At 44.8% G+C, this 26,569-nt stretch overlaps 2 protein-coding genes across 2 annotated transcripts in view; both read left to right on the top strand.

Moving 5' to 3' along the window:
- Positions 1 to 18,902, top strand: part of CCBE1 (collagen and calcium binding EGF domains 1) — a gene marked incomplete at its 5' end in the record, with an annotated part of 96,408 nt that extends 77,506 nt beyond the window's left edge. The window contains 8 exons of the mRNA XM_082336810.1: positions 2,618 to 2,752; positions 3,487 to 3,624; positions 9,579 to 9,685; positions 14,553 to 14,673; positions 16,674 to 16,813; positions 16,906 to 16,941; positions 17,500 to 17,535; positions 18,630 to 18,902. Of these exons, the coding sequence (XP_082192936.1) occupies positions 2,618 to 2,752; positions 3,487 to 3,624; positions 9,579 to 9,685; positions 14,553 to 14,673; positions 16,674 to 16,813; positions 16,906 to 16,941; positions 17,500 to 17,535; positions 18,630 to 18,863 (947 nt within the window). The 3' untranslated portion in view covers positions 18,864 to 18,902. The remainder of the gene's footprint in view (positions 1 to 2,617; positions 2,753 to 3,486; positions 3,625 to 9,578; positions 9,686 to 14,552; positions 14,674 to 16,673; positions 16,814 to 16,905; positions 16,942 to 17,499; positions 17,536 to 18,629) is intronic.
- A 4,769-nt stretch (positions 18,903 to 23,671) lies between these two features.
- On the top strand, positions 23,672 to 24,658 carry MRPL17 (mitochondrial ribosomal protein L17). The gene is made up of 3 exons (XM_082335447.1): positions 23,672 to 23,866; positions 23,947 to 24,015; positions 24,100 to 24,658. Exons 1-3 carry the CDS (start codon positions 23,693 to 23,695, stop codon positions 24,370 to 24,372), a joined length of 516 nt encoding a protein of 171 aa, XP_082191573.1. The 5' UTR covers positions 23,672 to 23,692; the 3' UTR covers positions 24,373 to 24,658.
- The last annotated feature ends 1,911 nt before the right edge of the window (positions 24,659 to 26,569 follow it).

Genomic DNA, 26,569 nt, shown 5'->3' with positions numbered 1-26,569 from the left:
CATTTCTTAGACTGGGCTGGCAGACAAGGGGCTTGAACATGGGAGGGCGCATGCATCCTCTGCAGAGCACATGGAGGTGGTGCAGCAGCTTTTGCCCAGTTTCATCCCAGTTTTGAGGACTGTTCCTGAGGGAGTCGTGCTACCTGGGACCAAAGCCCTGGAGATGCCCAGCTCCGTGACGTGGGACCTGCCCACATCCATTGTGCCATTTGGGTTGACTGTGTGGGAACGACCAGCAGGGAGATTTCCACCTCCTGGACCCTTTCCTACCTTTCTATGAAAGTAAATGAAGCAATGGTCTTGATGGAGCTCTGCTAAGGTGGATGCAAAAAAATGTATTTAAAGAGTAGCCACAAGAAATATGACAAAAGAAAGAAGATTAAAAAGAACTGAGGTTGTTTAGTCTAGAGAAAAGGAGGCTAAGGGCAGATGTGATAACCGTTTTTAGGTATGTGAAAACTTGCTGCAAGGGGGAAAGTAAACTGTTCTTCATGGCCAAGAAGAAGAGAACAAAAATAATGGCTGTAAGGGGAGTTTGGATTACATATGAGTAAAAAGCTTTATCTGCGAGGATATTTCATTCGGGAGTACACTGCGTGGTGGTGGGGCATCTCCATCGCTCAGGGATTTCGAAGGACAGGTTAGATTAATGTCTATTAGGAAAGGTTTACACATAGCTAATCCTGTTTGTGAGGGAAGATGGTCCTTTCCAGCACTGGTTTTATTAGGGCACATCTATTCATGGAAGTGCAAGGAGGACAGAGCTTGTTTTGCCTCTGCTTTAAATAGGCTCAACATGGCACAGGCCAAATCCGGCGTCTGGATTTGGGCACGCTGGCTAAGAAGCAGGCAGTGCTGGGCATAGTAACCTGTTCTCCATCTGATTTTATTTCAGTGGAGAATGAAAATTGGAACCCTGCCCAGGAAAAACCACCACTAATGCTTTATATTTGGGACTATTTAGTAAGCCAAATGTAACAGGAGTTCACAGCCCCAGCATCACCTAAAAAGCCCAAACTAGCCCCTAGGCTGACTGTGTTTGAGGGCAAGGACCGTGTTTTTCTTCCATGCTCGTGCATGGCTCTGCACTATTCGTCCCTGCTTCCTTCTGGGGGTCCTGGCACTGCCATTCACTGCCGCAGCACTGCAGGCAGACTTCAAGAGTTAAAATCAACACACTTGTGAATTAAAAAGAAAAGAAAGGATGCCTACTATTCAAAAGGTGACAAGCCCAAGGGAGGGAATGCTTGGCACCATTACAATAGTATTTTTTGGTGTAAGGGGCTCTGGTGTGACATGCAGCAGCTTGTTAAGTCTCATTTGGCACTTTTCTGTACCCTGGCACACTGTCACTTTTACCCCCAGTGCTACACATGTGCTCTATATATTCCGTACAGCAAATGTGGTTTCACTTGCTTTACCATCTATTAGTTCATTTTAATTGTTTGGAAAAATCATCATACCCAGAGATGTCTGCTAGTCATTAGTGTGAGCCAATATGAGTTTGGGTTTTAATTATTTTATCCTGTATATATGGAAACACAGTGCATTGCTGGGAACTCAGTTGAAACACTTAGGTTTGGTTTATATGTATTTGGTCTGGAGCAGGGAGAAGATATTTCTGCTGCGGCCCCCAGTACGCAATTACTGGAGGGTGACAGTGACAACCACATGGATGCTGTGTGAAGGATGATGTTCCTCTGAAGTGATCGCAGAAACTGCCACTTGCTTTGGCATAAAACCCAACCTTCAGCAGGGCTTGCCTGAGCTGGTTTTGAGCCTAGGCACTGCTTCAGCTCCTGTCTCCTCCTGGCGCTGCAAAGCCCTTGCACCCACGGCCGGGGGCTGCACATTTGCCCCCAGCCCTGCCACCAGCCTGACGCCCGCGGCCAAATCCAGCCCCTGGCAGGGCGGGGATGCGGGTCGGACCCTGTTTCGCTCTGGTGTCCATACCCTGGACTGCGACTCTGCTGCTACATAGCAGTGAAATCAGAAACAGATTCACCCCGCTTCGGGTTTCAAACGGTGACTTCAGACAGCCTTCTGGGATTTCACTGACAAGCTCAGCCAGCGACTTACCATACACTAATCCTCACATTGCTATTATTAAGAGTGATGATGGTTTTGTAACAATGTGTTCTTTGCTAGAAGGGTTATATCTGCATTTGAACAATTATTGTGCGATTTTAATTAACTTTTCCTTACGATATACTTTTTGCGCAGATTTGGCAGTTAGCTTCACGGTGTTTCACAGCATTTTGCTTAGGAAATGTTGCTATCAGCACTTAAAAATTTGTGGAAGAAAACAGAAAAAAAAACCTTTTAGGTAATTTAATATTTCTGTGAGAAGAATTCTTAAATTCTGCAAACTGGGAAAGCACCCCTTGCTTAAAATCCAGCTTTAAGAAATAGTCTAACTACTGTAAAGCCATAATTAGCAATTACAATTTTACTATAATTCTTTGCTTGTCTCATGAATATTTTATTTCTAGGTTTCTTCAATCCTCAAAACCAATGTAACTTGACTTTATTACTTAGCAGAGAGGTGAAATGTTTCCTGTCATAGTATCCAGCTACTGCCATTGCTATTTTCCTAACCACATTTTTCTCTCCCTAGACTATGATGTCTGTGCTGAAGCTCCTTGCGAACAGCAGTGCACAGATAACTTTGGGCGAGTCTTATGCACTTGCTACCCTGGGTACCGCTATGATCGGGAGAGGCACAGGAACAGAGAGAAGCCTTATTGCCTGGGTGGGTAGAAGTGCGTGTTGAGCTCATCTCCCTCAGGTCTTTTAGGAGTCAGTTTAGATCTGAAACCTTTCTTATTCTCTTCACTATTACAGAATAAATGTGGTTTTTAACTATGTGAAGGATTAGTTCCCAGAACTAAGAGATCTAAATCCCCCTGAAATTAGTAGGAGGTAGTACCAAAACCAAGACATACGCACCCAAACACTTCGAAGTCTTGGGCTGATGTAATTTTCCCTTTATTAATTCCTCCTGCAGGTTTTGAGTCATAGCTGGGGTTTTGGCCAGAGATGGACATGATTCTAACGGTAACCCTCAAAGCACTATATCCATGCCTAATTATGAAAATAAATCCTTGGGTTTTGATTTAGATGGCCAGTATCTAATCCAGGACTGATCACTTACATGTGGTCCTTGTGTGGCTAGTCCCCCTTGATTCAATAGTCCTGCCCTGCATGGTTTGCTGTGCCAGGGAGCCAAGATTTGCAGGACTGAGCTTTGCATGGAAGCTTTTCAGTGCAAAGAAATGGTCACGTGGTGTTCACCGATAAAATGCCAAGTGTGTTAACAACAATAGTGCAGTTTGCACAGAGCTCCAGCCCAAAGCACCAGCGGTGCTGCAATTACTCATTTATTTAACCACAGAATCTCCTGATACCTTTAAAGGAAGTCTTTTATTGTATTTGAGGTCTGAAACCTCCGGCTTGAGGACATTTTCAGCTCTTGCTCCTCTCCAGATATCGACGAGTGTGCCACCAGCAATGGGACGCTGTGCTCTCAGATCTGTGTCAACACCATGGGCAGCTACAGGTGCGAGTGTCACGAAGGCTATACCCGGGAGGACGACGGCAAGACATGCACAAAAGGAGATAAAGGTATGTGCTAGCGGGGGGTAAAGGTCCTGGGCCAAAGTTCTGTCTAAAAGGTTGATCTGTCGTAAAGAGTAACTGCTCCCTACGCCACACTTGGAGCTGGGGGTCTGAAGCTGGGATGTAGGTGATGCCCCTGGAGACCCTGGGCTCTTCCCTGGGCACCCGAGCACCTGGGAGCAGTCCTGCTGCACGCTCTTCTCCTCCCCGGTTTATGAGCTGAGCACACACAGCAGTAAATCAGTAGTCACATCTATAAAGAAAGAGCAGAAGTACATTGAAGGATGTGGAAAGCATCTTCCCCTGGAGAGGCAGAGTGGCTGATCGGTGAAACTTGCCGTTACAGCTTTGGTTAGACCATTTCTCCTTGATCCAACTGCTAAAAATTGTATTTTAGTGCCATACCAACCTTGATTATACCTAGTTTGCAGTCCAGAGCTCAGGAGGCAGAAAAAAAAATGCCAGATGCTGACTCTTATAAGCCTTCATTAATTTCATCTGTTAATTAAATTAATTTCAGTGAGTATAATTTGTACTTACATGCCGACATCTGAGAGATTAGCAAATGGCCCTGGGTTGGGTGGTTAGTGCCTCTGAGCACTCAGAGGCTCAGAAAAGGTGTGCCTGGGAAGTCCACACACTTTTCAAGCATTGCTTAAATCAATTGCTAAATTATGTTGAGTAACACTGAATTCTGCTGATCTGCAACTAGTTTGTGTGTCTTGTGACTGCGGTCAGATTTTTTTCTTTTTTTCATTAAAGTAATATGTGATGGGAAAGGGGTAAAAGTAAGGGCTTGTTCTTGTTTTTCACTGTTGGTTTCAAAATATATATATGTGTGCTGTGTATAAATGACTTTACATTTTTTGACCTCATCCCAGTTATTAAATTACAGCATTTGGAGTACTGCAGATTAAAAACTGATATGACAATTTAAAAAGAAAGGAGGAAGAGAATAACCTGTGCTCTGGGAAAAAAAAAAAAAGCTCTTTTGATAAATGGTGACTTATCATAGGTTCATCAGTTAATGCCTGAACACATGTATCATTAGGGTGCTCCTGGAACAGGGCTGGAACAATTTATGATTTTGATTTTCCTCTGACAATGTGAAACTGGAGCCACTCCATTAACTCCAACTGTTCTTTGTAGTTTTAATTTTTTTTTTCCTTATAAGTGGGGGGGAGGGAGCGTGTCATACAGGAGAGAGGTATAACCTATATAATCCCTTTGCAAATAGTTTTTTTAGTTAACTGGCTAGTTCAAATTTCCTGATGGGGTAATGCCCAAAGCATTCAGGATAACCAGCCATTCAAAATATTCAAGGCTGTGGAAATAATTCTAATATTTGAAAAACACCAGTTTTATACTGAATGTACATGGCACACAAAAATGTCAGTTCCAGTAGTTAATCTGGAATGAAATACCCACCATCTCTCAAAACGTTTCCTAAATCAGCTGTGTGAAGCAGAGAAGGACATTTTCTGCTCTGTAACACTGCTCTGCTCCAAGTTGATGTTACTAATTGCCAGACTTCTGGTGCAAATGAAAGAGGAGTTGGCCATCGCTGTTTCACAGGGCTTGTGTCCGTAACTCATCCCAAAGAAAATCAAGTTTTTCGGCAGCCGCGAGGAACCGGCTGTAGCGACGCACCACCCCGTGGTCAGCCCCAGGCCTGCACCGCTCCGGAGAGCCGCGCATCTGCGCTGGAATGACTTCCTAATAAGCAGATTATTTGCTTTTCATGATAGCTGGAACACTTAAATTTTATTTTAAAATTTAGTGTGAGACATGAAAACACATGTATCCCTCTCCAGCTTTAACCATGTTGGATGTTTCCCGGGGGATTATTATTCATCGTGCCATGCCTGAAGGCTGCAGTCCAGGCACTTTTTTGGCTCTATAAGTGGGCTTGACTGAGAGCTTTGGGTTTGTGAGTGGGGCACAAGAATAGGGAGCATTTTTCCCGCATCCGCAGTCATGTTGCATTTGACAGAGACAATACAGCTACCCGTGCCGAAGTAGGCAAATGAAACCATCTCAGCAGGCTGAGCCCAGATAATACGACACAGATGATCAACTCAACAGCCTCCATGCAAAGACCGCCCACGGCACAGCTCCCCGCAGAGCTCTCCTCTGCCAGCATCTCCTTCTCTTCCAGCATCAGCAAGACACAGTCTTCGAGCTCATGCAAAGAAAACACATTGCTCCGCCGAGCAGATCTCTTATCGATAGGCACCGCGGGGCTCACCGGTGTCTCACTGAGATAAAAGGACCCCTGTCAGGACAGCAACGTCACACGTGAGCTAGACTTCATGCTTTGGAAAGCCTTCATAAAATGGGGCTTGTTTAAGCCTTCTCCAAAATAATTTTAGTTTCCTGGTGTAGGTTCTGTGCAATGGAAACAGGCTATGTAAGTGCCTTGCTCAGTGCTGGCCAAACTGGCCCTGGTAGGTGATCTTCGTATCTGCACTGTGCGTGGGTGACTCCATCTAATTGCTTCCTGCCCCCTCTGGCTTGTCCTAGGTGACTTCTGGCTTTATTCATGCTTTATTTTGGCTTTATTCATAGTTTGGTCGTGATATGGGATCAGATGCGAGTAGAGTGAATGTTTGATGGATGACTCCTTCCCTGGGCAAATCATCACCTCTGTCTGGTATGAGTTAGGGGGATTCCACCTCTCTCCTGGGACACAGCTCACGCTTGCTTATGTGACGCTGTTGGACTTCTTCCTCCGACAAGTCAATCCAACTGGATTTGCAGAAATCTCACTGGTATGATATTTCCTAAACATTAGCTGGACCCCCCTGCATCCATCTCCATGGATTATTACAGCCCTGTTTTATCTATACTTCTGTCAGCCTCGTGTACCACATCCTTCTGGAAGATAAACTGGATTTTATATTGAAATACGAGGCCAAATTCACTGCTTCTTAATCTGCATATAATTCCACTGATTCTAGTGGGATTGCATTAGGTTTCAAATAGCAGAGGCTCTGGCAGTTTCTCCCTATGACTGTACGTTGCTTTCAGCAACATTTCTTAGCACAATGTGTGCATATTATGAGGGAACTCATTTGGTAAGATAGCTATTAAAAGAAATTTTGGTTAAGACTAGTACCAAATCTAAACTTTATTGGAGTTTGGAAAAAAAAGGCATTTTTTCTAATGGCTCTCTATATACGCATCTGTAAATCCTACACAGGTCCAAAAATGGATATGTCAAAACACTGATTTTTTCAAAGGAAGCTGAAAAATTGGAGAGGGAGGAAGAACTCCATGAGGGAGCCGCAATACTGACTTGTGGTCAAGAGAAAACTTACCTTATAGAAATATCAAGAGGTGTCTTGGTTAAAGCATGTCAATTCCTTGTTAAGGGAAAAAAATCCCGTGTGCTGCAGATTCTTTGATCTATCAGAGAAGGACTTAAGGGCAGAAAGGCTTTGGAAGAAGTCAAAGGCAAAATAATTAGCATTAGAAATACAGCAGTGAGGAAACCAGCGGATGCTGCGTATTCAGGTATCTTCACACAACGGCTGGAGTCCCTCTGGGAGGCGTTGTGGCCAAATAGTCTTGGAGCCAGCATAGCTGCAATGTGGTGAAGTTCTATTGTATGTTATGTAGAGTTCATCGGAAAATCACAAGTAGTACCTTTTGGCCTTAAGACTTTGAGCCATCTGAACACTGTACAGAGAGCTGTTGAGGTATTACCAAGCTGTGTGCTATCAGAAAGGTCTGGGAAGAGCAGCGTGCTTAGTGCCATGAAAATGCTAAATAAAATAAAGAGGAATATCATGATTTATTGTAATGCCAAAGAACTGCAGCTGTGGGAGCAGGCAGTTGATGAGTGGGGAAAACCCCCAAGCCTTTGCCTCCTAATCTTCTGATCAGTTCAGCACTAATACCAATGTCTTACTGCTACTGGTTGTTCAGCATCTTGCCCTTGCAGCCCTCACCTATCTGATAAGGAGATAGAGAAATAAACCTTTCATAGAATCATAGAATGATAGAAAATCAGGTTGGAAGGGACCTCAAGGATCATCTGGTCCAACCTTTCTTGGCAAAAGCACAGTCTAGACAAGATGGCCCAGCACCCTGTCCAGCCGAATCTTAAAAGTGTCCAATGTTGGCGAATCCACTAGTTTCCTGGGGAGATTATTCCAGCGTCTGATTGTTCTCATTGTGAAAAATTTTCCTCTTGTGTCCAGTCAGAATCTCCCCAGGAGTAACTTGTACCCATTACCCCTCGTCTTTTCCATGTGACTCCTTGTAAAAAGGGAGTCTCCGTCTTCTTTGTAGCCACCCTTTAAACACTGGAACATGGCGATAAGGTCTCCCCTAAGCCTTCTCTTCTCAAGGCTGAAAAAACCCAGTTCTCTCAGCCTTTCCTCATACGGCAGGCTTCCCAGTCCTTTGATCATCTCTGTGGCCCTTCTCTGGACCCCCTCCAGCCTGTCCACATCTTTTTTGTACGGCGGGAACCAAACCTGAACACAGTATTCCAGGTGTGGCCTGACAAGTGCTGAGTAGAGTGGGATCATGACTTCTTTGTCTCTGCTGGTGATGCCCTTGTTGATGCAACCCAGCATCCCTGCTGGCTTGCTTTGCCGCAGCAGCACACTGTGCACTCATATTGAGCTCATTGTCCACCAGGACCCCCAGGTCCCTTTCCCCAGAGCTGCTCCCCAGCCAGGTACATCCCAGTCTGTGTTGCACTCCTGGATTGTCTTCTAAGAGCAAGCATACCTCATGTGGCATTATATCCAATGGACTAAACGTACTGAAAATCAGTTTTTCCTAAATTTGTGCAACGGTGGTCCATAGATGGCCATCTGATGGGTGCAATGTTCCTCATTGAACCCTGCAAACATTTAAAGTCAAGTACCACATAATATCTTTAGTATTAGAAAGTTCTGGTTTTATTTAAAATGATGCAGATGTTTTCAAAATCAATACACATTTCTGAAAAGATGAAGGATATTAAAGTGTGTGTCCAAGTGAGAAGTATTACCATAGCTAAGTGCATTGTAGTTGATCCTTTTTGAAGATTTTGGCTTTAACCAGGAGCACCTGCAGAGTTTTTCCATTATGGGACATGCTCTGAATGGTCAGTGTTCAAACACGTCCAATAACCCTTCCAAGTAACATCGTACAAGGCCACACATCATATGCAGGGCCTCAATACACTTGATGCTTCTCAACAACTATATGTGAAAGACAAAAAGCTCACCTAGAGTTTGCCAGTATGTGTCACCCTGTGTTTTGGAAACCACATTTCTCTTTAAGTGGACATTTGTTAAAACAGTGCTTATTTGTTTGCGACGCAGAAGTGCTTCATTGCATATGAGAATGGGTAAAGAACAAAAGATAACATTTGCGATATCTCTTACAGTTTGAATCATGTAATGGATTCCTGAAAAGAGCCCATTTATGCATAATATCAACAGGTGTGACCCTTTCTTTTGTGTGGATTTAAATCCTCTCGTTAATCTCAACCCCCATCTCTGCTCAGGCTGATTCCATCACATGGAGGAATAACTGGCGATGATAAAGAGCAGTTTGTGCAAAGTGAATTAAATGTCCATATTGTGAGGGATTTTACTGTAATTTATAGCATATGAAAATTTGCCCTCAGGGGGACTGTAAATCAGTTCAGATCTAGAGGGTTAGTCTGCCCTACACACAAAGATAAAAGAAGGGGTGTAAACTTTTTCAGGTATTAAAAAAATAAATTCTTTGGAGACTGTTAACTGGAAACAGCTGCTTTTAAAATGAGCTCAGAGCTGTCCCTGCAAAGTTTCTCAGCCTTACATAGCAACTCACAGTCCAAGCATTCATAATGGCAAGATTCTTCTTTTCACAGTCTGGGGAAACGTAACAACCTTCAAGTTGCTTTTGCAACCATTTTATCAATTTCTTTGCTTTGGATCTTTACATTTATATTGGAAACTGCTTTCTTTCAGCTGGGCTTCCTGAGAAATCTGAAAACGTGGCGAAATCAGGGACATGCTGTGCCTCTTGTAAGGAATTTCATCAAATAAAGCAGACGGTTTTACAACTGAAGCAAAAGGTATGAACACTGATCAGTCATGTCTTTACCAGACCTGCATGTTTTATGACAACTGAGGTTAAATGTAAGTGTTTGGAGCTGTCACTGCCATGTGGCTCTTGTGCCCATAAAGATGATGGAACGTTTTTTAAAATCATGTAGGAATGGCATCTCTTCCTTATGCTTCTGTGTTGCTTGTAAGCAGATTGCTAACCAAGCTCTTGGTAGCAGAGTCTGGCAGACACCCATCCCAGTCTGAGCCCAGGTTTCTTGGCAATATCAGCGCTGGCCTCAGCTTTTCATTCATTCTGAATGCACAGGATTTTGGACTCGATCCACCTTTAGTGTATGCAAGTGCAAGACATTCTGCAGATGCGGGAATGTGGGAGAACATGATTTTGCATTAATAGGGTGCTGATACAGGATTCTTGCCAAATAGGAGGTGTGTGGCTCAACAAAAATATCACTAGAAGATACATTAGCTTTGATTTTTTTTAAAAAGAAAAACCCCTCAGCCCCAACCTTTTTTGTTTTCACCTGTGTCCTTACAAGTAGAAAATAATGCACTTCAAAACTTCCCCTGGCCTTTAACTTTAATTTCTGCTAAAAGTGGCCTCCTTTTGCACTCGGGTAGGATTGAAACAACCCAGAGACCCAGCTCAGGATTTGGAGAGCCAAGTGCAGGGGTGCAGGTGTAATGCATTTTCTGGTGACATCTCCTTCAAACATTCCAGTTCTCTGAAATGGAAATGTTCTGCAGGAATATTCTCAGCAATGCATGTTGACAGGCTGTAATTATTTCACCCAGGGTGTTAATTTAATTTCATTGTGTCAAAACACAATTTGGTATATTCACTCATTGCCTTTAATGTAATTCAAGGTAATTAATTCAATGTAATTTGTATTAGGAAAAAAGAAATCTGTTTTACTAGAATGAAATACAGTGAAGTTTGAGATACTGTTTATGACAAAAATCTCATAATACCATGTTTTCCTTCTGAATCAGTATGAAGGTAAATGTGGAAGTGACAGAATTTCATGTGTGACGGAAATTGTGATTTTCAAACAAATGGTAGCAAACAGGTTAAAAAAGGATCTGTGCTTTTGAATGGCTGTTTGTCCAGCTGCAGTCCATGATGCTCAGCAGGCTCGCACTGACCCCTAGGGAGGAATCTGGGGTCAGACTCCTGGCCAAGTTGTTTGCTGCAAGAATTGATGGAAACCAATGGCCTTAATTAATGGAAAGTTTTTTGTGTCTAACTTCCACTGTGAGGTGCCTGTGTTCAAAACTCACTCGTGGAAAAGTAACACCATTGATACCTGTCACTGTGGGCACTTGTTGTTCAGAAGCCAAACTGAGCAGCTCAGTCTTGCCTCATAGCTAAGTCCTGTCATGGTCTACAGCCTACATTTTCTCCAGGTATCTTCCCAGGGGGATGTGATCTATTTGGCATCCTCAGAGGGAGCCCACTGGGTTGTGCCTCACACAGACGGAGCTGGAAGAGATGGTCCCATGATACCCTCAGCATTTTCTGCCCCACAGAGAGGAGAGCTTTTGTCCATGCTGAGAGGAGATCTGGCCTCATGCCGCTTCTCTGCCCAGGGAGACATGAACCTTCGTGCTTCACCAGCCGCTCCCCATGGCCAAGTTCTTCTAGGGAGGACATCTCTCAATATCTGCGTTCAAAGTTGTCCTGTTTTGCACAGAAAAACTCGTTTCTGTCTGCCAGAGAGACAGTTTATGGGAATGAGTCTTCAGTTTTGTGGTTAAGGCTTTCAGATTTTATTAACTTTATGCAGAATTATGTATCAGAAGAGCCTGTGAAGGATCCAATCCAGCAAACCCTACAGCTGGGAATTGGAGTATGCTTCTGGAAGAGGGAGATGTGGTTTTGTGTCTCCTTAGGAGAGTCCTGCTACCTCTGGTGATGGCACCATTACCTTTTTGGAGGATTGCAACATCCATTCCAGATCCAGGACAGAGTAGTTCTGTGGTCAGGAACAGAAAGTCACCTTACATGGTCATCCAGTGGGATGCACTATCCCAGTATGCTAGGGGGCTGTGAGCAGTCCTAGGTTGATCTCCGACCTTGCTGGAAGGAAGAAGAGCAGAAAGCTGGAAAACTAGGGGAAAGATATCTGACACACAGCCAACAATTTAAAAAAATCAAGTAAGCAGTTCAACACTTGGAGTTGGGGTATGGCTGGATCCTACTGCACAGATTTGTTTAAACATATTAGAAAGCCATGTTTCACATCACTCCTGTAGGCACTGTCAAACTCAGCTAAACCACAAATCTCCTAGAAACTACCCAAAACTCCAGATGCAGCATGCAACACGACATATGGGAGTCTTGTTTCTAGTACTGTCTTTCTTGAAAATTTACCCTTGCTAATATTTGCATGCAAAGGGAAAAAAAATATTTTCCAAGGGCCATTAAGATTTGGTGCTGTGGATGAAGAAAGCTAAGGTCATGCTGGACCAGGATCCTGGTTCAGTTAAAAGGTGAAATAGAAATTAGGCCAGTGAGTATAGCCAATCCCTAAGAAGATGTGAGTCAACATCAAAAACATGTGGTTTGGCCCCAGCGTATGTAACAACCGTTTTCTGGCCAGAAGATATTGAAGAGCACTGAGCTAGACCAGAGCCTGGGTATTTTGGCACTCCTAGTGTATGCTTCAAGTCCAGCTGACTCAGTGGGGAAGCATGTGTAGATACTTTCACAGCAGCTATGTGATTTTTTTTTTCAACTTACTAAGTTGTTAAAACATCCTTGCTGGCAGGAACAAGTCAATATTTAAGCAACAGAAAAGAATATACTTCCAAATCTTCTTCATGATGAGTCTTCGCCACTAAACACACTGCTTTACTCCAGCCTGGCCATTTGCAATATAACCTGAAGAGTACTCATTGCAGGGACTTTATACTAAGTGACGTCTATTTATCAGCTGGGATAGCAATAGACCCCCAAAATAGGATCTGGTCAGAAATTTAAGTACAAGCTCTAAAGAGGACATAAATTAATCCATCACTTAACTGTGGCCACCCATAAAGAGAAACACTCATTGATGACACTGAAAATGTTCTCACAAGAACTGCCCAAAAAATATAATGCTGTCAGGTAGTCACAGGATTTAACTCTGTGTCTTGGTTTTAGCATGGCAGCGTTGACATTGCAGAGACCTTGGTTAATTTGTGTCACATAATGGAAGTTTTGCAGCATGATGGTCCTTGTAACCTTCCATTCATATCCAGCCAGAATCCTGCTCTGGACAGGGTGGATGCACCTCTGGGAAACAAAACTTTGCAGTGTGTTGACCAGAGCTGGCCAGTGGACCTCCTTGTGCTGGTCCCTGGCCAATGAGGCTATGAGACCCGCCCCCCCCAGCTACTGAATTTTCCTCTTCAGCCCCAGGTGTAAAAGGTGCTGTGACCCATGGAGTAGCCCTTTATCTTCAGCAGTTCCACGCTTTGATCTGTGCTGCAATGGCTGGGATGTTGGCTGAGAAAGCTGCAGGGTCACTGGTAAAGAAAGAAGATGTTTTTCTTTGGAAAACGAAAGATGACAGCCCACCCCAGAGCAGGAGGCATGCTGGATCCCCGTTTTGTGTGTGAGCAGATTCATAGGAGTAAGCACATAAGAAACACCCTGTGGGGTTTCTGTGAAGTGCTGACGCCATCCAGCCACTGATTTGTGTGGGGGTGGAGTGAATCTACCAAATTCTTGTAAGGCTTACATCATGTCACTTAATTTGCCTTTAGTGCAGTCATCTTGTCCTTGGAACCGCAGTGCCCTCCGAAACCTGAGTCATAAATGGCCAATAAATCCTTGTATTCCTGTCATCACACTTTGAATTCCAGCCTGAAAAATCAAACTGGTGGTTTGGAAATGCCACCAGGAACTGTCTCAGCATTTCTAAGTATTTTTTTCTCACTTTTGCTTCCTTTGGAACTGTTCTGTGCATCAATTGAGAACTTAAATATCTGAGCAAATGTTGTCCTGAGAAAGGGCAGTAAATGAATAGAGGAAAATTCAAATAAGGAAAAAGAGGTTTCCTGAGAAGATCCAAGCAGTTATGAGACTTAAGTTTTTGACAACTTGTTGCTGTATATCTGCTGAATTTCTCCTACCTTCCATTTGGATTGGCTTGCAGTATTTCCATGGTGACTTGAAAGGTGTACAACCTCACAGGAAACATCAGGATGCTGGTTCCAGGGAAAGGAAAGTACCAGAATGAATAAGGGCCTTAAAATCGAATGGTGCTATGTTTTTCATGTGGTATCCTTCACGCCTGGGTAACCTCCTGGCTATATGATACCTGAAGTGTGGATCATCTCTAGGATCCCCTACCCAGAGCTCATGCTATACACACACCCACCCCGCACACACACACCCCGCCCTGTGTGTGTGGAAGACAGAGGAGAGTACCATTTCTGCAAAACCTGACTTGTCTCCATGGGTCACCCAAAACATCCTGTGGAAAGGCATTGTAGACTGTTACTCTCCATGATAGTGTTTTCTGATCAGATTTCTGCAAGGTGGTCGGTCAGAAAGATGTACAGGTGAGAGTAAGAGTCCCCAGGCATCCTTCCAGCTGGTTCCAACTACCTGTAAGGAGGCCCCATTGCAGGGTCAGGGAGCCAGTTTTCCTTGGGACCACAAAATATGGCAGCAGCTTCAAGAAATCTTCATGTCCGTACTTGAAAAAAATCAAGTTGGCCAGCTTAGGAGTGACTGCTGTCATAGGCTTCAATGCAGTCACATTTTTCTCTGATGATTTCAATGAAATATTTAAATATGCTGTTTGTCCACATGAAAGCTTAACCAAGAATGTAATTTATTCAGCTGAACAATGAAAAGCTTACAGTGATTTTTGGTTTTGGCAGGTTGCTTTGCTACCAAATAATGCTGCTGATCTTAGCAAGCAAATCACTGGTGAAAAAGTGCTTGCATCTAATGCATATATCCCTGGCCCCCCAGGCCAGCCTGGCCAACAAGGCCCTCCAGGTAAGATACAGACCAGAGGGATGTGAATGTGCAATAGTGCCATCAATAAAAATTATAAGCTTCAATCTTTATTGAAGATTAATATTACTCTGTACTCAGATATAATATTACTCTGTAATAGTATTTTGTGTGTTTCATATTTTGATTGTTGTTATTATTGTGTTTGTGTTTGTGCTAAATTTAAAAAGAAAAACTTTCTGGTCATTATGGTCAGCCTCTGCCAACTGTCTAACGTCATCCCTTGTGTCTCAGTCTGCACGTGTTTCTTGGCGTGCAAGCTGTGTTTGTCCTGTGTGTGTTAAATTTCTGCCTCTCCCTGGGATATCTCACCTGCTTCAGTTGTCATTTCCTGTATTTTAACTCTGTCTTAAAACACTCTCCATTTCATTTCAGGAATACCTATTGCTTTAGCTCACTGTCATTACTAGAGCAGAAAATGTGCTTTCAGTTTAAGGGGGTTTGTGCCAACTGTTTTATTTTTCCTCATCTGGTTTTGCAAGGATTCGTTTGTTCATTTTATGTGTGTTCCAGATTCAAAGGAATCTGAAAAGAAAAGTAAAACTCCACTCACACCTTCTTTGCTAAGGTATAGGTTGAAACAATGAGAAAAGCAGAGAGTTGCTAGAGCTCTTAACTTAAGCCAGACACCTTGCAACCTGCAGCCAGTGACGCTAAAAATTTTGCAAACGCTGTTGAATGCAGATCTAATTTTGGGTTAGCGATAAATCCAAGGAATTTTACCATTATGCTGGGTTTCAGGAAGATTCTTGCAGAGGACTGGCAGATATTCCTTATGAGTTTTGATTTACTCCCTACTGAACTGCCTCCCCCCATTTATCCCCACTTTTGCGGTCTTGCTTTGGTTTTTGAGTCTTTATCTCATTTTCTTGGAGGATGAGTATCTTCAGTCTTCAGTATATCATAAGTGCAAGGACAATGGGGTTAGAGACTCTGCGTCAGACTCTGAACTGTGCAGTGCGTCGCCTTGCAATCTCTCTAACGTAGGCCTGGCTCTGCAGGTCTTCCATCTGGTTTCCCCATGACTGAGCTGTCCAAGGTACTGTAGAATTGTCTGTTCCGCTTGAAAACCATCCCTCCTCACCGCCTCCGCCGCCCTGCCGTTAGCAGCCGTGCGGCTGGGTCTTCAGGAGGAGTCCGAGAGGTTCACCACTGAACTCGATTTTACTCCTTTTGAAAACCCTAACTGTACATGTTCTGTCCTGCTGAATCCTTTTTACTCTCTGCCTTTCTTTTTCTATGTCTTTCACATGCCTTCAGTATGTAGAAAAGTGTTTTCCCCTCTAATTCTAAAGCAATTCAGCTAGTGACGCTTTAATGGCCTTTATTTTGTGCAACTGTGGTTTCAGGTGCCTGATTTTCTGTTTTGCTTTTCATAGTGTTTCTCTTGGGCTAAATATATGCTTTGTTGCCTGTGTGCATCCTAAAAACTAACATTCTCTGCTGAACTAACAGAAGCTGAAAAGGACATAAAGTAAAATGGAATAACAGAGCCTTTTTTGCCCTGAACACCTTGGCTACCATACTGGGCAAAAGAGAGGTGCAACCCACCACTGAAAAGGGCTTGCTTCTGTGCCAGTCATGTAGAGGCCTCCAACCCAACATTCCCATGAGTTTTCTGAGGCTTTATTTTTATGAGATGTTCCTCAGATGTGACTTGTTCTTTTCGTCTTTGTGTGAAAATGAGGCATTTCTGCTTTTGTTTTCATTCCCAGTCTGTGTCCCTAACCACCAGGCAGTGGCAGTCTTGGCTTCTTTGTATACACAAGGTCTAATTGTTTTGTGAAGATCTCTTATAGTCACTGTGACAAGGAGTAATGTTGTCTTAGAGGACTGCTGTGTTCGTTGTGTTGTTGTGGATTTGGGTGTGTTAAGGCAACCAGCCCATTGGGTGGTTCAAAAAATGGTCGGTCCCCACTGCTTGCACTGATGAAGTGTCCTGAAAGCTCTCCTTGGCAGGTAACCTTTGCTGTCAATTGCAGGGGCTCCAGGACCAAAAGGGAGTCAAGGAGTTCCCGGGTCACCTGGACCTCCTGGACAGCCAGGCCCTCGTGGATCAATGGGACCTATGGGCCCATCTCCAGACATATCACATATAAAGCAGGGCAGACGGGGCCCCGTGGTCAGTATTCTCACCTCCCATCATGCATTGCATAATTGGTCTTGGCTCCACAACCTCTCACGTCCTTGTGAACACTTTCTTTTCTCTTGCAGGGCCCACCCGGAGCCCCGGGGAGAGATGGTAGCAAGGTGAGGAGAGGTGCTGTTTTCCATAATGTGGGCACATGCATATATGAAGTGCAGGCTTCCTAGAGAGACCCTCTACACACTTGCAGTCACACCCTTTTACCATCTTATTTCCTTCGCTAAGCTGAAAACGTCCTGTTGTCCTATCCCTTCGTGTCTTCCTTCTGCTGTTTTGTGCTTGCCATTCCTTAAGTCTTGCAAATAGCCCTGCCAGGCTATCTGTCAAGCAGCCTCCTTTCCTTTCTCTGCAGCCCTTTTGGCATGAAGAAATGTTGATGCTTTAGCCCATCTCATTAGACTGCTCTTTTGTGAATTTCTCCTGTTAACTGGTTTGCTTCTTACTGTCTAGGAGAAATATCAGAAGTGCCCAACTCTGCTCCCACTAGAATCAGCGGCAATTTCCTTGTGTTCCTCCTTCACTTTCTTTTCTTTTTCCAAGCAAGCATAAGCTGATGATTCTTGATCCGGTGACAGTAAGTGAGGGAGTCTGCAGAGGCAAACTGTGTTTTTTTTTCATTTCCTTTAGTCACAGCAAACTAACTAAGGTGCTATCGATTACAGGGGGAGCGAGGTGCACCAGGACCAAAGGGGATACCTGTAAGTATTGCTCACAGGAGGAATTTCCACAACAGAGTGATGTTGACTACTAACAGGTCAGCCAAAAGGAAAAAAAAAACCCTCTCCTGTGTCAGGAGCACAGTGAAAGATACTTTACATGCACAGAAAATATTATTGGAAGGAAAGTAATTACGTGTTTTCGTCCAAGTGTTTTTGCCTACACACCTCCTCCCTTGCTGAGCGTGACACTGAAGGCAGTCAGTGCACCTCTGCCCTACAACGGCGGTGGGACATCCTCAGAAGGCAGCAGCATGAGATCCCATGCAGCGTGCTAGTTAGTACAGTTCAGCCACCGCTCCTAAGGGGAGTTGGATCCCTGGAACCCTTTAAAATCCTGGCCCTCGTCTCTCTCTGGGATTTGGGAAGCTATAGCCTTTGAGCAAGTCATCAGGAGGAGGATGAGTATTTACAATCTGTTTTCAGGTGAAATTGTTTAAAAATTTATTTCTTATGGTGTTTTCTCATTGGTGGAATGGATTTTTAAGAGTGTGTCCAGTAGGGTGTCCTCAGTATTGAACAGTGTGACGTCAGCTGAAAAGAAATTATTATTTTCTAAAATCACATAAAACCAGATGAATACTCTCTGCATTATAATAACCAATATATTTAGTAAGTGATGGACAGCAGCAGCACTACCATATTGAAAAGATACCTTCCAAATATTGGGATTTTTGATAAATTTTTTTAAATAAAAAATAATTATTGATTAATTAGTCATTCTAAGAATGTAATTTCTACCAGTTTAATAAGAAGGAACACAGGGAACCAAGATTTATCTCCTCTGTTCCCATGAGGTGTGAAGATACTCTTAGGAAGCAAATAGAGCAAAGGAATTGTTAAGTAACAAAAGGGCTGAGCATCTTGTAAACATAGGCTCTGTCTGCAAAAACATTTGCCTTCTTTTAAAAATTGCTTCCTGAGCAGGTTGATTCAAAATGAGACCGTTAACTTTTGGAAATTGATATGAAGCAGTGTTTTACTGAGTTACCCCTGCATGAGTAATTATATCAACCTGATGGAAAACTGTAAGAGTGAAGTGGATTAGTATTAATGACCATGCCTTGTGACTGCAGGGCCCACCAGGTTCATTTGATTTCCTATTGCTGATGATGGCAGACATCAGAAACGACATCGCTGAGCTGCAAGAGAGAGTGTTTGGACACAGGACTCATTCATCAACAGAGGAGTTTCCATTACCTCAGGAATTTACAAACTATCATGACACGGTAGATTTTGGATCCGGAGAAGACTACAAACCACGGGCAGCACCCAGAGACTCCAGGATACAGAAGGCAGCCCATCCTTAGCTATGCCTACTGAAAAACAGAGCCCTTTTAGAGTTGTTCAATATAAAAATGCACTGACAATGTCAAAAAAAAAAAAAAAATTTCTCAATTTTCTCTACGCTTTTTCCCAACCATGCTGCCTGTACTGTAGCTTTCCTGATTCATGGTAGCCTCCTTGCAGTAATTCCATACTGTCAAGCCTGCACTGTGCATTGTACCTAGACTATCAAGAAAACCTTCTTAGTATATAATACAATTAAGGCATGCTCTAGCTAACGGCGCAGACCGCAGCATTTCATCTTCCTACCTTGCATTCTATGTCCAAATGACCCAGTACCCAAATTTTGCCTGGGTAGAGGGGTAGCTGAACATCATCCCTGAATGGCATCAATAATGAAAACCTTGGTCCACAGTTACGTTATACAGGTAAATGTATTGTATCACTGAACTCAAGTCTCCAGCTACTGACCCCAGGCTTAGGAGAGTGAAAAGTGGATCCCTGTTTCACAGCAGAGGCCAGCTGTAAGTGAAATGTCTTCCTTCTATTATGCTGCACCATGGCAGAAAAAGGCAAAAAAAATATGGTGAAGCACTGATGGAAGGGCGCTTCTTGTTGATCTGGAAATTATTTGGCTTTGCATTGCTAGAGTATTGTTCAAAGAGTCGAAAGGATGTGTTTGTCCTAAACTAACGCTACTTTTCCCTTACCATTCTCCCACTGTTCAGCGTGAAGGCCAGTTCCCTTCCTCGACAGGATTCATGCTGGATACATTGCACAAAGATGAGCAAGAGAACAGGGGATACATAAAGCAGGAAAACCAAGCATAAGTGAATCGAGTAGGCTTACTGGCAAGCACGAAATCAATCCCAGCCTTGCAGAAAGAGTTGGATTCTGATCACCTGCAGATGCATATCTTCCGTGGTGAAATGCTGAAGTCCAAGTGAAATGGAGACCAGAGAGAGGCCTCACGTTTGCAAAGAGCTTCCATCCGTTTTGTTCCTCTGCTGCATGAGAGCGACCTAAATGGCATTCATGGAACTGGAACACAGAGTTGCAGCGTATTTGGCTGGGTACGTGAGGAGTATGAGTAGGTGCAGGTGTGCACGTGACAAAACATTTCAACTGGTACGAGGATGGCTAAGGTGAGGTACTGCACATGGGATCCTATGTTTGTGAAGAGGGATAAAAGGGAGTGCCCTTTTTTTACACTGGAAAATTGGATGCACAAGTTAGACCATACCTCATGGGTGATGTACGTTACCATTTCTTTTGGATTACCCCAGCTGCTGAGGACTTTGCCATGCTTAGAAGATAAAGGAGTATATTAAGCACAAAGCTTCAATGTTGTATCTGTGTAGCTGCTACTTCTACAGTATGTTTAGTGCTGGGTCATGTCCATGTTACAAATGCAAAGAAAAACTTCTTATTTTGCCATGTTTTTCAGGGCTTGCATGTTCTAATAGAATAAATACAGGTAAAAATATAAGCAGGCCCTTTTCAGATAACCTGTAAAGGTTTGGATTCCCTTCCACAGTCTCTGGGCCAAAAGATAGTTGGTGTAATCCCTACACCACTGGTACAGGTCATGTTGTATAAACAGCTGGCTGTCTAGACCTTTTGTATCTTTTGTATATTATCTTAAGAGGATGCGTTCATTACTGTAATCGTGTCCCAACTCCTCGCTATCACTATGCCACAATCAAGGGCATTAGCTTTAAGAACATTAACGTTCTGTATTCCTATTCATGTTATATGTATATCAATATTTACTAAGCAATGACTAAGTCATGGGGATAACTTAGAAAAAATTATAGTGTTCTCACACTGTGGTCTTTGGGCTTCTCCTCTGGGAGGAGCTCTCCCAGCAGCTCCAGATCCAAGTAGTCTTCTGAACCAAGTAATAAGGAAATTGGTGAGATTTGGGAAGGAACTTGTGGCCGAAAGAGGGATGGTCTTATACGCAGAAGGCTGAAAGAAACCTCTTAAGACAGCATGAACTGAGGCATTTATTTTCTTAATTTCAAGCAGGCAACTAGTTATAAATAACATTGTTCATGAATATGAATGTTAAATGTCGAATGTTATATTTGTAACTCTTGCATATGTTTACCACCACACTCCATCACCTGCTGGCTCAGGTTGATTCCCACTATAGAATGAGTAGCTGCAGTTTTTTTGACCATTAGATACTGAATAATGAGTTAGATGAGTCACTTCCTACATACCAACTAAATTCTATTGCCCCCTGCCCACAAGAATATGTGTTCTGAAAAGGCACTTATTTTAGTTCTAAGCTCTGCTTTTCCAAATATAGACAAATACCAAATGAGAAGTTCCTACAGTTTGACCGTCAAATTCAGGGGTAGGTGACAATTGCCCTGTTGTGAATAAGTATCCAGGGAAACGAAATTCTGAGACTGGACCAGAAAAGTACATAAAATACATGCCTCACTGTAAGTACAGAAAGCTGTCCTACAGACTCATGAACACAAAATATGGCACGTGTTTACATGCCTTTCTGAATGGAAACCTCAATAACTTCCCTTTCTGGAGTCTGCAACATTAGTTTTCACCAGCCCGGAGCTGGGTTTTCCAACAGATGTGCTTACTCCATAAACAAAGGTGAAGGAAAATGCTCCTTGGGTTTGTCCTTGTGCTTCGCCCTCCTCTTTCCAGACTCCCTGCCCCAAAGCTGTTGGCTGAGTCCCAGCAGCAAGAGGGGGACCTGACAGTAAAGACAAGTCCACTCCAGAAGACACAGGAATTCCTCCAGCAGGGAGAGCCCCTCTGAGCACAGCTGGCTGGGAAGGTTCAGCCTTCTGTCTGCATCCTGCTAGCATCTTTGCATAGACCTTTCTCATTTTATTTCTGATTAATTGTATGACAACTTTCGTAACACATCATATCAGAAACATGTCATTAAGATTTCTGGATAAACACATACAGACACTCAGACAGAAAACTGACATTTTCCTCAGCATACCCAAAGTTTTATAAAGCCAGACCAGAGGAATCGTTTCCAATTTTAAGCTTGGTTACCGGGGAGCCAGGGAAGTCATTACCTTGTAAATTATTTATTACTCTGCGGCCCCAAAAATAACAACCCTCCCAGAATCCAAAATAAGAACATAGAAACATCTACACTCATGCCTAGTCTCATTACTAGGCTGACGCACATGAAAACTTCGTTACATATAAATACTATGTATAATTTTATTAGAAAGAAATATTATTTTGATGTTAAGACATCAAGTTATAAGCAGAAGGATAATAAAGAGTTTGTTATTTTATTAATATTAGAAATATATTTAATGGAAACATTTGCAAGAGTGTGTAGTGATGGCAAAATGCTGATTGTTAATGGGTTTAACAAAATAGTAAAGCTTGGAAAATGTTTTCTTTCAACACTGTGCCAAGTATATACAGCATTAGTCTTTCTTGCAAAGCTGGAATACTGACACAGAAGAATTGTAGTCAGGCTAAACCAGGAAAAGGAGAGGAAAACTGATTGTAAATGGAATTAAGGTAATCCCTGGAGTTATTGTTGGTATCACAGCTTGAGTAACCTTCTTCCTAGAAGTATTTCAGAGTTAACACGCTAAGCCCCAGAGAAGCAACAAAAGATGGGGATGGGGTCCAAGAATTTGTTAATTTCACATTAAAATCCGTATGTTTGTTCCTATTACACATTCCAATAACTATACTGTTCACTTTATTTATATAAGTATATGAAATACTAAAATGTGTATAAAATGATTGTGATTTTATGATATATTCATAATAACAAAGATATTTTTTCTTACACTGTTGGTAGCTGCTTTTGTTACACATCCTTTCTCTGAAATACAGAAATGTTGACCGCAAGAGACGAGTGGCGGGAAACCTCCTTACGCTGCCTTTTAGCGTTTTTCTTGGAGCTGAACCATACGCGCTGCCAGGAGCGGGGCTATGGGGGCATGAGATCTTGCAGAATAGGGTGCGTTTCTGTGTTTGGGGAAAGAAGGGGCGCACCCACCTCTGCCGTTAACGACGACGGCGGCTCCAGCACCCCGTAAGGTCTGCGTGGCACTGGCTCCAGCAGCCTCACCCGCCAGGCTGCCCGCCTAACGCCGCTCCTGCGCAGCCTGGGGATGCGATGTGGGGGTCCGAGGCTCCTCTGGCATCCCGGCACTGGTACCGGGGGGAAAAAAAGAGGGAATAAGGTTAAGGCTCTGGACGGCCTGGCCCGGCCTTGGAGCCTGGCTGAGCCCCTCCCCGCAGCCCAAGGGGCGTCCTGTCAGCGCGGTGTCCCCCCCCACCCCGCCCCGGCTGCGGTGAGGGGCAGCAGGCAGGCCGGCCGCTCTCCTTCCTCACCTCACGGCCCACCCTGCCTGCCCGCCGCCACGGCCTCGTCCCGACGCCGCAGGGCCGTTACACCGCCGGGCTGGCTGCGGCGGGACAAGGCCCCGCCGCGGCGGGAGATGGCGGCGGCAGGGAACTACAGCTCCCAGCGTGCCCCGCGGCTCCGCCTCGCCCGGGGAGCCGCGCGCAGCCGCGCCCACTCCATTGCGCCTGCGCACTGCCACGGCGCTGCCGTGCCGCGACACCCCCCGCCCCCGCGGGAGGCCGGGGGCCCGCTCCGCCGTTTCTGCCGGGCCGGGCCCGGCTCCCCTGCCCCGTTCAGACCTCTCGGTACGCGGCTGCGGGCTCCGCTTCCCGCCGAGCCCGGAGGCGGCTGTGGCTGGCGCCGGCAGGTATGGGGCGAACTACGACTCCCGGCGTGCCGCGCGGCGCGCGGGGGCTGCCGGGAGCGGGCTCCCACGGTGCCCCGCGGCGGCGGCGGCGGCGGCCGGGGCGGGAGGGCGGCGGGATGCGGCTGACGGCGGCGGCCGCCATCTCGCACGGGCGCGTGCACCGGCGGTTGGGGCTGGGCCCGCGCTCGCGCCTCGACCTGCTGCGCAACTTGGTGACGGCGTTGGTGCGGCATGAACGCATCGAAGCGCCCTGGGCGCGGGCCGACGAGATGCGGGGTTACGCGGAGCGGGTGAGCGGGCGGGCCCGAGCGGGCGGGGCGGCGGCGGGCGCCTGAGGGCCCCTAACGGCTGTGCCTCCTCCTCCCCGCAGCTCATCGAGTACGCCAAGCTGGGGGACACCAACGAGCGCGCCATGCGCATGGCGGATTTCTGGCTGACGGTAAGTAACCCCCCCCAACCCCCCCCCAAATCCCTCGTTGCCCCCCGCAGCCCCGGCGCTGGAGCTGAGCGTGCCGCCCCACAGGAGAAGGACCTCATCCACAAGCTGTTCAAGGTGTTGGCACCCCGTTTCCAGCCCCACCCCGGCAGTTACACCCGCCTGCTGCAGATCCCCAACCGGGATGGCCTTGACCGCGCTAAGATGGCGGTCATCGAGCTGAAGGGGAACCCCTTCCCGCCGCTCGTCCGCCCGCAGCGCGACACCGAGAAGACGCTGCTCAACCAGCTCCTGAAGGGCTACCGGGAGGACGCGCAGCGGGCGGCGGCCCCGCGGGCCCCCGAGGGCACCCCTGTCTAGGCGTCCCCCTCTGCCCGGATGGAAGCCCCGTGCCGGCACCGGGACGGGGCTTGGCGTCGGCTGCCCGCGCAGCGGCCAGCTGGTTGCTGTCGTGGAGCACAGGAACGGAAGGCGTCCTGGGAGGTCTGAAGGTTGATTGCGAACCTTGAGTTGCCATGATGGAGGCACAAGCTGGAGGTTTGCTTGCTTCTTCCTGGGGTTTGAATAGAAACTCAGCGAGAGAAGGAAATCAAGCTGGGAGCCCTAATGGTTGATATTCCCTGTGTAAATAAACTCTGTCCAGAAAGTGAGTTTGCTTCTATTTGGATTATATTCCTGTGCACATGAGTTAGTAACTTATTCCAGCAAAGACTGGGTTTGTTACAGGTTCTGGTCCAACAGCCCTGCTCTCTGGGGCAGCATCTCCACTTCGCTGTGACAGAGCTCCAGTGTTTTCCGGAAGCCAGTCTGCAGTCTTTCAGGGCAGGAAATTCAGTGAAAAGGCAAGTTAGTTTTGCTGTTTCAGAAGTGCTGAATGCAAATAGGATGGTAGCACTGAGATAAGTCTTCAAAAGGCAGTACTACAGGGACTTGTGTTATAATAAAGAGGCAGTGTGGGCAGGAATAATAGTTGTCTCTACCACGAGCTTGGTAGACATCTCAGCGTCAGGTGCAGCGTTGCAAGAAATCCTGTATTACCCTATTAGAACTGAAAGGGATAGTAGCAGAACTTTTCCAGAGAGTGATGTAACTACTGGGAGATAAGAAACTTAAATTGGTGGCTTTGTCTTTGATTTCAACTACAGCTAGCACTTGAGAGTCCTAGTGGTGGCTTCTGAGTGGGGAAAAAAAACTAACAACACCACCTCCCCCCAAAAAAAACCAAAAAACAAAACAAAACAAACAAAGAAATGCCCCAAAAAGCCCCAAAGATGTTGGGTTCCTTCCTCCCTCCCATGTTTCACAAACTTAAGACAAATGAGATCTTGTGTAGTGAGTTAGCTGTATGGGAAGACCAAAAGAAAAAAAAAAATCAAGTGATGTTAACTTAAAATTTGGTAATTTTCTCTTCAGGACACTTATTCACACAGTACCACTTCTGTTTTAATGAATTTCAGTGAGAAATTAAGGATGTGTAGTACTGTTCAAGGAAGAAGAAAAACCAGTCAAACTACTAAAAAGTCAGTGTGCAGACAGACCTTAATCTTTATGTTTCTAACAATGTTAAATTGTCCTCTTTGCAGTTGACCTAGCATCTTGTTCAAACATGTTTTCCCCCCTCAATAGAAGAGATGAACCAAACTATTGCTGCAGAGCTTCAACATTATTAAAAAGTCCATGTTGAGGCTTTAATGAAATACTCAATAATACCTTATTTCTTCCTTAAATTGGTCTTTCATCCTAGTAAATGGAACCCTAGCACATTACCAGTGATTGATGACCCAGAACGCTGACTGTAGCCCTCTGGAGATTTTACCTGTGCTTCGGGAGCAGAGATGCTGCCCAGGCTTTTCACCGTACCGTTTCAAAGCAATAAGGATACTGCATACCTTGAAAGCAAAGGCGAGCGCTGTTTCGTCTGCATCATCTCTTAGGATTCAGATTAGAAATGTGAACGCTGTTGGATAAGCGTAAGTCCATGTTCCCTACAAGTTTATTTCAGATAGTTCAGCAGATTAACTTTTCTGTGGGATTGAAGAGAAGCTTGAGAGGTAGGATTTTAACCACCGAATTATTTTCCCTTGAGCTGCTCACTTGTCACTTTCTTAGAGGAGGAGAGACAATAACTGTCAAACTATTTAGGTAGAAAAGGATATGAATGATAAAAATACGTCAAGGGAAGAAGAGTGTGGCCCTGTAGCAATAGCTGAAAATACAGCGTTACACCCATGTTGCCATTACCCAAAACATCCGTTTTGATCAAAAGACCTAGAAGCAAGAGCAGGTAGATGTATACATAGACAAATAACTGTGAAAACACCGATTTAGAAAGACAGTTGGATAAAAGCATTTAATGAGGGAAAGCAAGTCAGGCTCTCTTCTGCTTGCCCTTAAATTAATAATCTGAGGGGAAAAAGTGTAGAAAAGCTAGAAGCTTCTAAGCTAAGTTGGGGAAAAGTCTTGATACAGGTTTTTTATATACAAATGCTTAGTGTGCGTACCTATTTTTTGCAGTATCTGTATGAAGATTAGGACAGCTGACAAAGCATTCATAATT

The sequence above is a fragment of the Platalea leucorodia genome (genome assembly GCF_965183815.1).
Source record: "Platalea leucorodia genome assembly, chromosome: Z".
In the NCBI taxonomy this organism is placed as follows: Eukaryota; Metazoa; Chordata; class Aves; order Pelecaniformes; family Threskiornithidae; genus Platalea; species Platalea leucorodia.
Note: the sequence above shows the minus strand (reverse complement) of the source record. Positions and strands in the feature narration are given on the sequence as shown.